This window comes from Eleutherodactylus coqui, chromosome 1 (assembly GCF_035609145.1).
Source record: "Eleutherodactylus coqui strain aEleCoq1 chromosome 1, aEleCoq1.hap1, whole genome shotgun sequence".
In the NCBI taxonomy this organism is placed as follows: Eukaryota; Metazoa; Chordata; class Amphibia; order Anura; family Eleutherodactylidae; genus Eleutherodactylus; species Eleutherodactylus coqui.
This window is the reverse complement of record NC_089837.1, coordinates 392,702,815-392,721,207: the sequence shown is the minus strand read 5'-3', so window position 1 is coordinate 392,721,207 and position 18,393 is coordinate 392,702,815. Positions and strand designations below refer to the sequence as shown.

The 18,393-nt window shown below is 42.0% G+C and overlaps 1 protein-coding gene across 1 annotated transcript in view; it reads left to right on the top strand.

Annotated features, from left to right (window-relative positions):
- Positions 1-18,393, top strand: part of MYO16 (myosin XVI) — a 339,522-nt gene that overhangs the window by 118,079 nt on the left and 203,050 nt on the right. The window contains exons 9-11 of the mRNA XM_066579909.1: positions 2,310-2,457; positions 15,585-15,735; positions 17,150-17,260. Coding sequence (XP_066436006.1) covers positions 2,310-2,457; positions 15,585-15,735; positions 17,150-17,260 — 410 coding nt within the window. The remainder of the gene's footprint in view (positions 1-2,309; positions 2,458-15,584; positions 15,736-17,149; positions 17,261-18,393) is intronic.

Sequence of the window (18,393 nt, the reverse complement as noted above, 5' to 3'; positions counted from 1 at the left end):
TGATATACAATCCTTTTGAAGTCAACAGGGTGGGGGTGATACAGGAGGCACAAGGAGGTCGCGGGGGAGATAAGGCATAGGGGAACACAGGCAGTACGGTAGTTACATATGGAAATCAATTATTAGGAAGCAAACGGGGTGGGGCAGTAAGGAGGTGCAGGGGTAGAGGTTATATGCGATAAGCAGGGTGAAAGTTGTGGGGAGTGTTAGGGAGGGGCAGGAGGACTAGGTCAGGAAATTTTGTATGCCTCCCTGAAGAGGTGCACTTTTAAGGCGCATCTGATATTTTGTGCATCAGAAATTGTTCGTATGCCTTGGGGTAGAGCGTTCCAGAGGATGGGTGCTGCTGTGCTGAAGTCCTGTAGGCGAGCATGTGAGGTTCAGATTAGAGGGGTGTTTAGTCTGTGTGTTAGCAGATCGGAGTGTGCGGGCTGGGTGGTGTACGGACAAGAGGGAAGCGATGTATGGTGGTGCGGCACTATGGAGAACTTTGTAAGTGAGGGTTTCGTTCTACAGTGGATGGGCAGCCAATGTAGTGACTGGCATAGTACAGAGACATCTGAGAAATGGCTGGATAGAAAAATTAGCCTAGCTGCCACGTTAAGTATGGATTGGAGAGGGGAGAGTCTGGTGCAGGGAAGGCCAATGAATAGTTAGTTGCAGTAGTCGAGTTAGGAGTGGATGAGGGTGACAACGAGTGTCTTTAGCGTGTCCGTGGTGAGGAATGGACAGATTTTAGCAATATTCCTGGGATTGGATGTGGCAGGTAAAGGACAGGTCAAGACCAGTGTGACCCCAAGGCAGCAGGCTTGTTTTCTGGAGGGTTATGATGGTGCCAGACACTGGAATGAAGAGATTGAGGGGAGGTCAGTTGGAAGGAGAAAAGACAAGGAGGTCAGTTTTAGAGAGCTTACGTTTGAGAAAAAGGGAGGACATAGTATTAGAGACAGCGGACAGACAGCCAGTAATATTTTGGAGGAATGGTTCAAAGATGTCACAGGAGGTATATAGTTGGGTGTCGTCAGCGTAGAGATGGTATTGAAGGCTGAATTTGTGGATGGTTTGTCCAGTTGAAGCTGTGTAGATAGAAAATAGAAGGGGACCAAGGACTGAGCCTTGGGGAACTCCGACAGAGAGAGGAAGTGGAAAGAAGATAGAACTAGTGTAGAAAACTCTGAAAGAGCGGTCAAAGAGGTAGGAAGAGAACCAGAAGAGAGCAGTGTCTTTAGGCCAATAGAGCAGAGCATAGTGAGAAGGAGGTCATGGTCGACAGTGTTAAATGTAGCAGACAGGTCAAGGAGGATTAGTGGGAATGTCACCCCTCGACTTTGCCGTCATCAGGTCTTTGATACTTTTGTGATGGCAGTTTTGGTCGAGTGTAGAGCGCGGACACCAGACTGGAAAGGGTCGAGGAGAGAGTAGTCATAGAGAAGGCGTGGTAGTAGACCAGGCATTCTATTAATTTGGAGGTGAAAGGGAGGTTAGAGACAGGTCAGTAGTTGGCAGCGTCAGTCAGGTCAAGGGTTTTTTTTAGCAGAGGGGATATGATGTAGTGTTTGAATGAGGAGGGGAAGGTGCCAGAGGTTAGGGAGAGGTTGCAGATGGTGGTGAGGTTGGTAATGACAGTTGGGGAAAGGGACCGGAGGAAGTGAGAGGGTCGCTAGTGCAGGTGGTGGGGCGAGACAGAGCTGTTTGGCCATGGGGATTCCCCTGTCTTGCTCTCCCAATGGGGCAGGAAAGCAAAAACCTGAATGCAGATATGAAACCACCCTCATTCACACTATGTTGTCCTTGGACATTGGTTATTTCTATTTGGGTCTAGATATGTATGCCACGTTCATGGATGAGTGAATGTATAGTAATTAAACACTGTGCCATTTGCCCATCTCATGGTACCAGAGATCAGCATTTACTTAACAAATTTCAACAATGTGTATTCTAGAAATGTAACCTTTTCATACTTTCCAGGACAACCTTAGATTTTTTTTTCACATTTTGTAAATCACTAAAGAAGGTTACTTTATGCTATGCAGTCAGAATGGGTATAGAAGAAGGGTATGGAAGTTACCAGTTGTTGCAGCCATCATATGTAGTAGTAGAACTATAGGAAAAGTTGCAACACCACTCCACCACAAAAGCCAAAGCAAAGACTATATTTTTTAATGCAAAGAACCTTTTGCTGCAATTCACCACTATATTTCTTTGTTGAAGGAGCAGTTTGATACCAGGAGAGTAGTTTTGCTTATACAGTATGATACACAAGTGTTTTTAAATACATGTATTATTGACTATTGAATGTCTATCCACAGACATAGCTGCAACGGAATTCATACAAGACATGTTGCTAAAAGCTGAAGACCTTTCGGAGAAAAATAAAAATCCCTCCTATTTCCCAGTGTTCCAGGATGAACAGTATGAAGAGATCTTGCATGATCTTCCTCTGGCTGCCAGTAAGCTGTAAGTTGTGGTATTATGGTGACTGTAGAGAATGTGAGATTATAGTGAAACATTATAGATCAGTGCTTCCCAACTCCAGTCCTCAGGGACCCCCATCAGGTCATGTTTTCAGGATCTCCTATAGTAAGAACACCTGTGGCAATGGCTGAGGCACCGACAATAATTACATCACCTGTGTAATACTGAAGAAATCCAGAAAATATGACCTGTTGAGGACAAGTTGGAAAAACCTCTATAGATAAAGTTTGTTAGGCCATGTTGGAAGTTTGGGGTGGCATAAACTTTTTTGGTACCTATTGCAAGGATTTGTCTCTGAGGTTCGGCATGAGGGCTGTGAGATTGACAATCACACAATTATAGAAATACTGTTTGTGTCTATATAGAAAAATGTACTTTTTCATTATCGGAACTGAAAGGGAGGAATGTTGGTTCCGGAGAAATTATATGCATATGAATTCCCTTTTAAAGACTCTAATGGATGTCATTTCTACGAAAGAATTTCAATATAATTATTATATTTTAAAGTTTTGCGCAAGTTATTGTTTCCGTAGAAAAGCGATGTTTTAAAACTGAGGACCTCCTGTTCTGACACTTACAATTACATGGAAAGCATACTGTAGCTATCTGAGTTCATGATAATGATTAAATTGTCAAAACTCTGACGTGTCCTCGTGTGACATGTGCGCATATTATTATAATAATTAGGAGTATCACTATTGCATAGGCCAGGTCATTTATAGGCTTTGTGTCTGGGTTTTAATAGCTTGTGTTCAACAACATCCAGAGCCCGGTCACTGGCCTGTCATAGTAAATAGTTAAATGGAAAATGGAATTTCTTCAACATGCAAGGCACACTCCATGAGCAGAGATGCTGCTGAATATCACGCCTCATTGACTACAGAAGTTGGGCACGCTAATGCCTGTGCGGCTCAGCTCTATGTTAGATTTAGTGTCAAGATCTTGCATTATTTGAGAACAACTACATTACCTGCTCCGTTCATGGCTGCATACATTTCTGAATATTCTTGAAATAGAGTCTACCAACGACAAATAAGGACAAGGCTTATCAAAAGCAAGAATTATATTTTCCTTTTACGCTAGAGATCTCTAATTTATATGTACCATTCGAACAGATCATGTAGCATGCCAGAGCTGAAAATGTGGCTTACAGTTCATAGCACTTTTCTGCATTCTAAAACAAGGAAAGGGGTATATTTCTGTATGATGCATATAAAAAATCATTTAATCAGGCCTTGTGCACAAAGTTGTATTACTGCTCTATAAATGCATTGTAGTGAGCCATAATAAGCACCCTTAGAGCTAATAATATTCCTCCATATTCTTCTGAGTCATTCGATGAAACGTGCCATCAGTTGCCATAGTACAAAGAATTTCTCTCCTAGAAGCATCTGTGCATTTTCAAAAATATTATATTTCCTTAAAAAGGCACATAACATGATTAAAAGTTTCTTCTCCGAGTTCATATAATGTTTTTTTTTTTTACTTTGAGCAATACATATTTTTACCTGTACAGTTTATGGATTGAAAAGCGGATGACAATGCTCAAATCAGCTGTGATCCATCACTATATTGACTGTAATGTCCCTTTTTATTAAACTATATAGCACAGCATGCTTCATTATTCAACACATCAAAAACACAATCCAAAAAAACACATGAAAAGGGTGACAAAATGAGAAAAATGTTGCCTTTTGTTAAAATTCTGTTGAAATCAATGAGAACTGTCAAAGGATTTAGTCCTTTGTTTTTATGATATAGAAATATATTTAGAGACAATGTTTTAAATAGATACATTAATAATGGGAGAGGGGGACATAAGGATGTTTTGTTCCTACTGTAGACAACCAATTTGTTCAGGGAACAAAAACAGAGAGGATATCTACTATGAATTAATATTCAAGTGGCAGAAATAAATTGCATGAAAATGTAATGAGCACTTAATCTTTAGTGTAGGAGTAAGTGGTGGCACTGGAGGCGACACATCTGCCCCTTAATTATATATTGTAAAAAGTTTGGTCGCTTGTGACATGTTAATGGATATTTCTGTTCCTGGCTCAGAAACTCTTTAAACAGCAAAATCTAAATTGGAAGAGGTGCCATTTACAAGTCAGGGAACAATAAATATCTTCAAATTCATTTAGGTAATTATATTCCTATGCCATATCTGTTCCTATTACTTGGTCGCCAAGCAGGAACCGCATTATGACAGCTCAGGGTAAGGTAATATGTATTGCCCCCTTGATATGCTGTCACACTGAATTTGACCAGCTACACCTGTGTTGTGTTCAGATGCCTGACCTTAACCCTGTGCTTAATGTATCCTCCTGTTTATGACATAGCTCCATAACCAGTATCTCTCATGCACTCTCTCTTACTAATACAATTTGGTAAAAACATGTTGACCTTTGTCAGTTCCCATTGACTCTCATTTTCCCTACCACTAACACACTTGACTGAATCATCCTGTATCACATCTGAGTTCAATTGCCTTCTTCCACCTTTTCTAAATACCTTGATTAATCATAAGTCTATGTCTCATGTGTTCCTATTCCTTAGTTGCCTAAATGTCTAGCTACTAGAGATGAGCGAGCATACTCGATAAGGCAAACTACTCGAGCGAGTAGTGCCTTATTCGAGTACCTGCCCGCTCATCTCTAAAGATTCGGCTGCCGGCACGGGTGACAGGTGAGTTGCGGCAGTGAGCGGGGGAGAGCAGGGGGGAGAGAGAGATCTCCCCTCCGTTCCTCCCCTCTCTTCCCCGCCGCTCACCGCCCCCTGCCGGCAGCCGAATCTTTAAAGACGAGCAGGCAGGTACTCAAATAAGGCACTACTCGATCGAGTAGTTTGCCTTATCGAGTATGCTCACTCATCTCTACTAGTTACCCTTTGCTTCCAACACACTCCTTACAATACCCTTGACTAATTACCATCCTGTACTTAATCTGTTCCCATAGTCATTGACTGCCCCTCAGCGTATCCTCCTTTCTCACTGCATACTCCAACCCAATACCTGCCGCTTTTCCTTGAGTGACTGTATGGAAAACTCACCATGCACCATTCATTCATAGCCCAGCGGATGTGCGGTACACTCTTTACTGTGAACACCATGGTCATAGACAGATTTAGTATGTTTATTATGTACAACTACAATTATTTTTATTTTTCGATATGTTTCAATAATTGCATTCAAGAGCGATCACTGTTCCCCAACCATTGGTGAATATTTGTATTTTCATATCTCTATGAAAATAGTTTGGAAAGGATATACTCAACAAAGAAATATAAATTTCTACTAATACCTCAAGTCAGGCATGTACGGCTAGCTAGTGTAGGTGTCCTGATGACAGGATATCTTGTTTCTTCTACATTATTTTCTAGTTTCTATTCAGCTACTAATACATAGAAATGGTCTGGATGAATTAATATAAAGTACTTTCTATAACATGTAATGTCTAAAGAGAATATATATTTGTATTTCGTGTATTACACAAAATAAGAAATTCTTCTACATTGATACTGTATTCCTTATGGGCCTGCATAAAAAGCCATGAATTTCATGTGTCTTTTAAGCCCTTAAGGAGCAGGCTGTTTTGTACCTAAAGGACCAGATTTAACCCATGTGGTGGTTTGGTCATCAATTGAGATAGAATGGTAGCCCTGATTTAAAAATGTCCTTTTAAGATGGTATAAATATTCCTCTCTCTCTGTTGGGTTGGAGCAGATCCGGTTGTATCTCATGATCTGTAGTCGATGTGTTTAGAATGGGAACTGTCCTATCTCATGGAAGTTTATTCCATGAATGGCAGAGCGCTGCCTGTAATTGCTTGAGTGCTGTGACCAATCACAGGCAGTGCTCAGTTGTCATTCAATGAATGGCTGAACACTGCCTATGATTGGCTGAGCGCTCAGCCAATCAAACGCAGCCCTTTCAGCAGGTGGGGATTTTATGTCCCTGCCTGCTGAAAGAACTTCATTACAGTGCCAGGAGCCAAGCGGCTAGACGTGCCTGAGCTCTGGCAGCAGCAGAGAGGTGAGTATATTTTTTTTATTTTTTACTACAGCCAGGGATGATTTTTAGGGAAGGGCTTGTATTTAAAGCCCTTCCCTGAAATCACTGCAGGGGTTGTCAGCAGGACATTACTTTCAATGGGGCCGCCAGCAGCAGCACCATTGAGAGCAATGCTGCACGGAGCTTCGTTCACACGTGTTTTGGCATGTGCATGGACGCATGGATTTGTGCACACCTAAGCACGTGCAAATGTATGCTTGTGTGAGCGAGGCCTCAGGGACAGGGAGACGGAGACGGGAAAACAACAAGAACCTTTTTTTTGTTTTTGTATTTTCGTTTTTACACTGGCAGGATCAGGCACTATGCTAAATACACTGACACATTGGCCACACTTTACTAACTACATTAATATACTGACTGATCATACTACACTTACACTACACTGACTGATCACACTAATACACTGATCACACTACACTACAAGTACTAACACTACACATACACTAACACTGATCGCTATATTTTTTCTTTTCAGGACATAATTCCCTCTTCAGCCCTTTCTCCCCAACCACCATTAGCATGGTGCAGTAGTTGGAGAGAGAGCTCACATTGTAAGTAGCGAGAACTGGGGCAGATGCACTCTGATTGGTCAGTTCATGCTGACTGACCAACCACAGTGATAGCTAGTGCAGGACCACTGTGATTGGCTCCCCAGCGGCATGTGTTAGCAGCCATCACTACAGTGTCATCTTGATTGCCACCATGGCAAAAATTTAAACACAGGACGTAAGTTTATTATTGTGATAGGTCTTATTTTCGGGGAAACGTGGTAGTACTGTATAAATGTTAGGTAATTCAAACAAAGACAAAAAGTCTTAAACTATGATAAATTAATCACAGCAACTCATACTGGATGGTAAATCTGATGAATTTTAAGATTATCTAGTCTACAGTTTATACCAACTATTAGTTGGCCACACCCTTTTTAAGTCTGAAAAGGGGTCTGATAGTGTCTAAAACACATAGTAAATGTAGCACAAAGTATGTAAAACACATAGTAAATGTAGCACAAAGCATGTAAAACACATAGTAAATGTAGCACAAAGCATGTAAGACAGTTTTCTCAAGAGTAAATCTGCTCATTTTTGTCAGGAGCTTCCTTATGGATGTCCAGCTGTTGCACTGAGTAGGATCTTCACTATCAGCTTTGGTAAATGTTTAAGGCTACTTCCATACAGGCGACTAGGGATGAGAGAGTACACTCGCTAAGGCATTCCTTGCTCGAGTAATGTGCCTTAGCCGAGTATCTCCCTGCTCGTCCCTAAAGATTTGGGGGCTGCCGCAGCTGACAGGTGAGTTGCGGCGGGGAGCGGGGCAGAGCGGGCGGGAGAGAGGGAGACAGAGATCTCCCCTCCGTTCCTCCCCGCTCTCCCCCGCAGCTCCCCGCCCCGCGGCGGCACCCGAATCTTTCGGGACGAGCAGGGAGATACTCGGCTAAGGCACATTACTCGAGCGAGTAGTGCCTTAGCGAGTATACTCGCTCATCCCTACAGGTGACACATTATGGGTGCGAGATAATGGGAGTAATATCGCATAGCATTTTCGTGTGATGCAATGCAACACATAGGAAGGCTCCATAGGGAAACATGGGCTACAAAAAAATCACAAATCGTGGCTGTATAGAGCATGCCGCGATTTTGTAGTCTCACAATTTAGCAAGCTACAAGACATCGCTCATGTGGAATACCCCATAGGAAAGCATGGCCTCTACATACATGCGATTTGAAGCACTGTTGCTTTGCGACAAAATCGCCGGTGTGGAAGTAGCCTAATTGTGCAAAAGTTAGAAAACAAAAAAGTTCCTTTTGCAAATCGGGTGCTTCTGGAGTTTTGCAGATGGAATTAGAATCTTGGGCAAGATTTCCAAAGAATGGAAGGTTTAATATGCAAAAGACAAACATTCTGGCACAAACTAATGGCTTAATCAGGTCTGACATGAAATATTGCCAAGATTGTAATTACATCTGCAAAACCCCAGTAGTGTACAATTTGAGAATGGAGCATTTTTGTTTTTTTTACTTATTTTTTTATACCAACATTTTTTACATGTTTTCAGCTGTACTTTTTGCAGATAGGGAAGCCTATGGGAAAACACCTGAACAAATATCATATCTACAGCATGCCGTGCTTTTAAAACAATACCACTGACCCAAAAAAGCATTGAAAGTGAAAAAAAACTAAAATGTTATATTGTGTAATAATTAGCTGTGGTTATCATCACTGCAATGACCATCTAGTCGCTGCATTATTGGAAGAAACAAAGCTTTGCAAAGAGAGCAGTAAAAAAAGGTACAAAAACGCAATGTGGGAAATCACTCCAAAAGTGCATGTACCCACTTGAATACCCCTAGAGGGAGGAAGATTACTGCACAAGCTTACTGCATAGTGTATTACTATTGAATTGTTTGCATAGCAATATGCAGTAAGTCCCTAAGCTTCCTCTACTGGTGCCAAAGGCTGCTAGAATTTACATTTTGTTTCATTTAACTCTATGACTATGCAGGGGATTTGGAGCTCTGTTAAAAAATTAGTCATTGCACAGTGTTGGACATAAAAACATTTGATGTTAAAATGTGGACATTCAGTTTAAAGGGGTTGTACCAAAATTGGGTTTTATCAACTATCCATAGGATGGCTGATAAAAGTCTGATCAGTGAAACTGCCACTGATCTTGAGAACGGGTGGGCCAGTGTTCCCATCTCCTCCTCAATCAGTGCTTGCTGCACCACCTGCAGAAAGAAGGAGATTAAATGAAGGCACAGTCATGCACATGTGGTGCTGCTCCATTCATCATCAATGGGGCTGACAGAGATAGCCGAGTGCTTGTGCTTAGTTATTTCTGTCAGACCCACTGAAATAAATGGAGTGGTGCTGCACATGTGGGTTCATGACTCCATTCAAGTTGATATCACTGTGCACATTGAGCCCATAGTGTCGAGAAGGGGCAGACATGGGACCACTGTTCTCAGAATACGTGGGGGTCTCATTGGTGATACCCCCACTGATCAGCCTTGTATCACCTATCCTATTGGTAGGTGATAAAAATCTATTTTTAGATAATCCCTTTGAGGTGCATTTGACAGTTTTGGAATTCCTCCATACAGATGCCCTGGAGATAGTGGGCATATATGTAAGTTCTGCAGGCTGAAAACAGAATTTTGCAATTTTGCAATTTTCAAAAATATGAGTGCAGAAAAAAAAAGAGAATATTTTTAGAATTTGGTGAAAGCACTGTGTGTTGATGTAACGGCTTCTGCATATTGCTAACTGATATATGGGACAAAGAGTAGCACAACAAAAAAGCAGCAGTATAGTAGATGTTTTTCAAACAAATATAGCTGTCAGACAATCAATTATGCCTATGTGTTGCATGAGAAAAATGTTTTAAATTCACTAAATGTCCAACATTCGTACCTTTTACATAACTAATTTAACATAGCATGCTATTAGCTTGGCAACAGTTTTTCTGTAGAAAGTTTAATGTATTTGATCAACAGTTCCTTGGTATTGTGCCATATGTCCCTCTTGGGTTATGGGACAGAGAGACAAAAAGTAACATAGTATGTCAGGCTAAAAAAAGACTTGTGTCCATCTAATTCAGCCTTTTACCCCCCCCCCCCCCTCCCCAAATCCCTTTCCTCTGTGTTGATCCAGAGGAAAGCAAAAAAAACAATACGGTAGAAGCCAATTTTCTTCATTTAGGAAAAAAGATTTCTTTCTGACTCCAAGTCTGGCAATCCGAATAATCCCTGGATCAACAGCCCTTTTGTAGTAATCAATGACTATAACAGGTAATATTGTAACCCTCAAGAAAGGCATCCAGGCCCCTCCTAAACTCTTTAATTTAATTCGTCATCACCAAATCCTCAGGCAGAGAGTTCCACAGTCTCACTGCTCTTACTGTAAAGAACCCCTTTCTGTGTTGGTGTAGAAACCCTCTTTCCTCGAGACGTAGAGGATGCCCCCTTATTACAATCATAGTCTTGTGTATAAATAGATAATGATAGAGATTGCTCTATTGTCCCCTGATATATTTATACATAGGTATTATGTCGCCCCTCAGCTGTCTTTGTTTCTAAACTAAATAACCCCAATTTTGAACCTGCTCAAGCTCTGATATGAACTTCTTGACTACTGGCCCCCCAAACTGTACATAATATTCCATGTGTGGTCTGAGCAGCGACTCTTTAGGAGAAGGGACAATGTTCTTTCTATGATCCTATTTGCTTTGGCAACAGCTGCCTAATACTGTTTTTTCCAGTTAAGTTTACAGTTAACTAAAATTTCTAGGTCCTTTTCCGTGTCAGTTTTGCTCCGTGGTTTCCCGTTTAGCGTGTAATAGTGGCATGAATTACCCTTGCCCATGTACATAATGTTACATTTATCAATGTTAAACCTCATTTGTCGCTTTTCTGCCCAAGCCCCTATGTTTTCAAGGTCCATTTGCAACCGCAATCTGTCCTCCCATGTGTTAATTTCTTTACATAGTTCTGAGTCATCTGCAAATATTGATATTTTAGTGTGCAACCCTTCTACCAAGTCATTAATAAATATATTACAAAGCCTAGGGCCCAGTACTGCCCCCCTGTGGTACATCACTAGTAATGGTGACCCAATCAGAGTATGTACCATTAATAACCAACCTCTATTTTCTATCATTCAGCCAGTTACTTACCCACTTACACACATTCTCACACAGCCCGAGCATTCTCATTTTATTTACCAACTAGAGATAAGCGAGCACGCTCTAATAAGGCAGTTACTCGAGCGAGCATCGCTCTTCTCGAGTGACTGCATACAAGTCTGAGCAGATTCGAGGGGGCGACGGGGTGAGCGGGGGGGGGGGGGGGGGGGGGGGAGTGAGAATGATCTCCTGATAAACATCCCTTTTAAAAGGCAAATTAAAATTTATTATACTACGGTCACTATTTCCCAGCTGCCCTTCAACTTGCTCCCCTGTTATTCTGGTGAGTCTGTTAGTTATTATTATGTCAAAATGGCTGTCCCTGTAGTTGGATCCTGTAAAAGCTTGGTAAGGTACTTAACGCTAGTTGTTGACAGAAACTTGTTATCTTTACAGATGAGCGAACATACAAGTCCGAGCTTGATGCTCATTCGAGTATTAGCATACTCGATGGTGCTCGTTGAAGTCTCCCATAATAATTACCTTATCGTGATTTGCTACTTCATCTTTTTGCCTCAGTAATAGATTTTTAGTGGCTTCTGTTATATTTGGTGGCCTATAGAAACCCCCTATAAGGATTTTATTGTTTTCAGGTATCTCCACTAGACATGAGCCAGCGTACTCACTAAGGCAAACTACTCGAGCGAGTAGTGCCTTAAGCGAGTACCTGCCTGCTCGTGTCAAAAGATTTGGGTGCCGGCGGGGGGTGGGGAGCGGCGGGGGAGAGCGGGGAGGAAGGGGGGGGGGAGATCTCACCCCCCCCCCCGCCCGCTCCCACCTGCTTATTCCCGCAACGCACCAAATCTTTAGAGACAAGTGGGCAGGTACTCACATAAGGCACTACTCGCTCGAGTAGTTTGCCTTAGCGAGTATGCTCGCTCATCTCTAATCTCTACCAATAGAGACTCTATATATTCTTCTCTCTCACATATATCTTCCCTTACATGAAGACAAACAACCAGTTCCCCTTTCCATTTTTTACAATCTCTTCCGAACAGACTGTAAGCCTGTGAAGGCCCATTTAGACACAACGATTATCGCTCAAAATTTGCTCAAAAGCCGTCTTTTAAGCAATAATCGTTGTGTGTAACTGTTCTTACATCATGCAGTTTTCTTTATGCCGTCGCTCATCGTTTCATAAGCCCTTCCCTGAAAAGCCATTTAAAATAATGTACAAAAAATAAACAAATAAAACTCACCTGGCGGGCTCAGCCGCAGCTTCTGCCGCTGTCTCCGGTTCTGTAGTTCTGAACTATCAGCAGCTGGAGATTTAAAATCCCCGCCTACTGGTAGCTCTGATTGTGATTGGCTGAAGCGCTCACCGCAGGGGTCACGGCAGCGGGGTAAGTATTTTTTTTTCTTTTATTTTTTTTACACTAAAATGTTTCTGTTTCACGGAACGGCTTATATGTAAAGCCCTTCCCTGAAAAAGAATGCAGGGGGCCGGCAGAGCATTGTTTTCAATCGAGCCGCCGGCAGCAGCCGCGGCTCCATTGAAAACAATACGTGCATTCCCTATGGTGCACGCATGTCCTATCTCTGCAGGCACGCACCTGTACAACACGAACATGTGAACACACCATAGGGAATGCATTGTTGTAAATACAAGCGTGTTTTTGTGCGTGTGTGAAGCCACCCTTAGTCTGTAAAAGAGATCCACAAACTACAACCATAACCACATTACCTTGCTTAAAATTGTCTACATTTTGTAAGTTTCAAAAGTACAAGTCCCAGCTTGTCAACCTGTAGTCAACTTGTCAACCGACTTGTCAACCGAGGAACCTGTAAATCGTCACATTTTTGAAAGATTTAATGTTTAGTGAGAACATACTTCCCAAACTAAAGTGCTTCCATCTCTATAAATTTTGCTATCCTCGCAGGTTGAGAGGCTTTCCAATGAAAATCTATTAGCTTTCAGGCCAGAAGAAATAATTGCAAAAGGGCTAATTTGTGACTCTCTACTATAGTAAGTTCACTGACATATCTGAGCAAACAGACAGTAGGGTCAGCAGGTAGCTGTCAGGCATACATTCTCCCAGAATTGATCTGTTTTAGCACAGCTCTACATCACATGTAAGAGATCCATCTCTGACAATCCACATCTTGTGCATGAGGTATCTGATTTACAGCCCATGTCAAAGTGAAGAGGTGGGGTTTTATAGAAATTTCTTAGGAGCCCCCAACAATCTCACATATCAATTACATATGCTCTCCGATCTCCCAATTTGGGGCCCTCATTGATGTTCTTCCTGTGTGGATGTCCGGTGGACCGGGACGGATACAACAAATGAAAATACTGTGATTATACAGCATACTTGGATCAGGGGTGTACCAGGCCTTCCTTGTCCAGGGGGGCCGAGCACGTCAGGGTGAGTCATTTAATATTTCTCACCCCACTTTGGATACCCACGATGTTTGCATGATTGTATCTCCCACCTTGCCTCTGGAGCGCTGCCTTTGCTGCTATGTTGTTGCACATCATTCTGTGTGGGTGCCATGACATGCTCCAGATCACTAACCCTTTTTTCTTGGGCAGTGGTCCTTTAGAGAGCTTTTTAAGGTCCTGTCTTATGATGCAGACATAGTGCAAAAACACTACACTAAATATTGTAACAATACATGTGTATACAAATAAGATCCTACACATTTTGATTGGTTACATTTCATCAGGGGTCTAATATATCAAAGTACTATATAGAATATGAAATAAGGGTGAGTCAAGAAAAACTACATACATAAACACAGGCTGGACAGACATCTGTCTAGGATGATTTAATGAATCCTGCACTGAACAGGGGGTTGGACCCGATGACCCTGGAGGTCCCTTCCAACTCTACGATCCTATGATTCTATGGTCTATTCCCAAGCAAGTATGAAACAGAGAGTATTAATCACACTACTCTGTTTCTTATGGAGTGAGAGGCATAATCCTGTGCCTTTAATTTAGCAATATAACAAGAAAGACACACTTTTTCCCATCTTCTTTAAAAAGGGGTAGTGTCTGCCTCTTATGTAACTTTTGCTTACAGCTGTTATATTAAATGCATAGCGGATAGTATATGCCTCTTATAAAGCTTCTGTCAGCAGCTGCTATACTAAAAGGTATTAAATTATCTTCCAGAGACACACAACACCACACTCAGGGTATTCAGCACACCACAGCGGTATTGACATGTTCTTGTCCCTAGCTACTGCAATCCTCTAAAGAAAACAGTCCCCTGATAGTCTATAAGCATTTCCCCTGAGTACAATAGTGTCTGGCATTGATGACAGCCTAGGCTGTTGCTGCTAGGATTATTGTACTCAGGGAAAGTTGCGTTTTATCCCTTATCCTCTTCTCAGTGATACAATTTATATAGTGTTAAGGGTAATTTATTGTATTTGTCAGTGTCAGCAGGTGGTTTGACAGGTTCTTGGAGCTTCAGAGCACCGGAGGGTGAACTCAAAGTGAGTAGGGGTATTTTGCTTGATAACCAGCAGGAGCCTGTCGGATCAGTATCCTCTTATATCAAAAGCAAACCATGCCCCCCATGATTATACCGACTCTGATGTTAAATTGTGCTCGGAGTGATTCTTTTCTTCCCTTCTCTCACAAGGAGTTGAAATGCAAAATCCCATTAGAAAGCAGTACTTCTGATTATTGATGGGTTTTGGACATTTTTTATGTACGGTATTTATACATCGGTACAGAATTAACTAACAAATTTCTAAAATAGACCAACACTATATCTGTACATCCATCAACTTAATTCAAATCAGATTAATCAATCTGTTGCTTATTAGCATGTGTCCAATGCAGTCCTAAACTCTCACTCACGACCTGAAAGTTGCAAGTTCAATCCCTGCATGGTTCAGGTGGCTGGCTAAAGGTTGACTCAGCCTTCCATCCTTCCGAGGTCGGAAAAATGAGTATCCAACTTGGTGGGTGGTTGTGGGGGGAGGGTGTAATAAATAAATTACCACAAAACACTGCAGAATAAGTTGGCGCTATACAAATAACACGTTTTTTATTTTATTTTAAAATGTATGATTTTTAGGTTCTTTATTGTGCTTGAATTGTTAGAATTGTTACCCATGTAATAAGCTTGTGTTTACTATGAGTTTTGGGTGCAAAACTTTCAGATTACTTATTGATTTGCTTTTCTTGCAAAACTGAATCTCATGACTATTCTGCCGATGCTTGCATTTTTAACACGGCTGCTGCTTAATGGAATCTTAAATATCACTAGCGGCATACAGTTTTTCTTAGTTTTAGCATAAATTAATCCCAAATCTTCCTTGTTAATTGCACATATTCTAGAGAGACTGAGTTCATTTCAGTTTTTAATTGTATGGTTTTTTTTTTTGTTTTAGGCGTCCATTGGCTTTACCAATTTCTAAGCAAGACAGTTTGCTAGAAAAAGACACAATGTTCAGAGACTCAGGAAGGACATTAAGCAAGCATTATTCACAAGACAATGCCTCGGAAAGAAATATACTAAATAGCTCTACGAAGCTGGAACAGGTAATAAGGTTTAAACAACTAACACATATAAAGAGCATATATTTTGGAATGGCAATAATTTTTGCAATAGGGTTTAATTAAACGTTTTTCACAGTTGGTATTTTGCAACTTCAGCATATCACTTTGTATATAAACTGTATATAGAAACTGTGGAGTGAGTCTCAATAGGAGATCCGTCAGTGACACTGGACTGAGGGCTTGGTTTTCAGCTTATCTACCCTCTCCTGAAGATTTGTACCAGCTAATTGATGATCAAAACAAAGACCTTTGTGGATGTCATACATTAGCTGATAAGAAGGTGCAGGAGAGGAAATTAAAGGCTAATTTACATGCAAAGACAATATTTCAAAGAATTGAAAGATTAGCAGTTTCTAGTGATCATTTTGCATAATGCTAATTAGTACTTTATCAGCTTCATTTGCGTGCAAATGAGCCTTCAGGAGCTGCTTGCCGAGCTCAGCAGGTGGTATGAGCTCTGCAATCAGCTCCTTTGTTCTCGCATGGGCTGTCATGACTGCCGGCATAAATACAAAAGACAGCATGCTTTCTGTTTTTTCCACACTGGCTGCAGAGAGAATATAATGTTATCTCCTGCTCCTGTGGAGAACACAGCATGCGGTCTGAACAATGGTTTTTAAATTCATCTAAAAATCATTGTTCGGATGAAAGGTGCACAATGGTAGCATTTACACACAATGATTATTGCCCATATGCCATCGTTTTAATGAATTTTGAGCGATAATCGTTGCATGTAAATGGGCCTTAATGGCCCCTTTATATGAAATGACAGCCCTATATACGAATACATGTGCGCCGACGTCACAGCTAAGGTCTTTAGTGCTCATGTAGAGCATTTAAACAGGCAAACTTCACCACTGTAACATGGGCCTATCGAAGGGGAAGCGTTGAGCGGGGAGTGTTTGCACGCAGAAAGGAGCCAGCGATCCAGCAATGTTTTTTTATGCTGACTGAAAGTCAGCGATAACGAATAGGGAACAAACAATTTTTTTGCATTCAAACGGGATAATTATCAGTCAATTTTATTTGTTCTGCGAGGGAAGAGTGGCTTTTAAGCAAATGGCTCTAGTGGCTCAACCAAGCTATACACCATGCTGAAACTTTGCAGAACTTCATACATGCGGTGTACGAACATTCTGTAAAAATTTCAGCAAAATTGAAGGTCGTTGAGCAGGTACCCTCTCCCAAATTAGGACAATTGGCATGGAATGACCCCATGTAAATACCTCACACCTTGAGAATGCTTTGCTGTATTTTCCTCTTTTTGGTAAAATAGGTTCTTTCATAGTAGATTAAGATATAGTAACTGTCTTTTCTAGTATAGGTCTCAGATAATGGTCTGACATATTAACAGTACATGTTATATAACCCAATAAATTGCGTTTTATTTCTACAGATCAAGTTAATGCCTGCTGCCCCAAACGATGACTTGGCAACTCTCAGCGAGCTCACAGACAGCAGCCTATTGTATGAGATTCAGAAGCGGTTCAACAATAACCAGATATATGTAAGTTTGTACAATGGAGTAACCTGAGCAATCTAAGAAGGGAAATAATATGAAGAACTAGGATTATGCTATGTGCTGTGCGTATGTGATGCAACACTACTAGAGATGAGCGAACACCAAAATGTTCGGGTGTTCGTTATTCGTAACGAACTTCCCGTGATGCTCGAGGGTTCGTTTCGAACAACGAACCCCATTGAAGTCAATGGGCGACCAGAACATTTTTGTATTTCGCCGATGCTCGCTAAGGTTTTCATGTGTGAAAATCTGGGCAATTCAGGAAAGTGATGGGAATGACACAGTGACGGATAGGGCAGGCGAGGGGCTACATGTTGGGCTGCATCCTAAGTTCACAGGTCCCACTATTAAGCCACAATACCGGCAAGAGTGGGCCCCCCCCCCTCCCAACAACTTTTACTTCTGAAAAGCGCTCATTAGCATGGCATACCTTTGCTAAGCACCACACTACCTCCAACAAAGCACAATCACTGCCTGCATGACACTCCACTGCCACTTCTCCTGAGTTATATGCTGCCCAACCGCACCCCCTCCCCCCCACAGCGCACAGCAAACTGTCCCTGCGCAGCCTTCAGCTGCCCTCATGCCACACCACCCTCATGTCTATTTAGAAGTGCGTCTGCCACGACGAGGGACCGCAGGCACACACTGCACAGGGTTGGCACGGCTAGGTAGCGACCCTCTTTAATAGGGGCGGGGCGATAGCCCACAATGCTGTACAGAAGCAATGAGAAATACAATCCTGTGCCACCGCCATCAGGAGCTGCACACGTGGGCATAGCAATGGGGAACCTATGTGCCACACACTATTCATTCTGTCAAGGTGTCTGCATGCCCCAGTCAGACTGGTTATATGCACCTTAACAGTAACCGCGTTGGTGGTAATGTGGTGGTGACTGCGGACCTAGTACCACGGTTGTATTTTGTTGGTTTTCGGAATGTGGCCAGGATTAAGTGGGCCGTGGCGGGGGGATGGTGGGGGGGCTCTCTTGTAGTGTCGGTAAAGGTGAAATTCTTGGACTGCCGCCAGACGAACCAATGCAAAGGCATTTGCCAACAATGTTTTCCCTGTTGGAGGAGGAGGGGGATGTTTTTGAGGCACTACGTGTCCTCTCCAC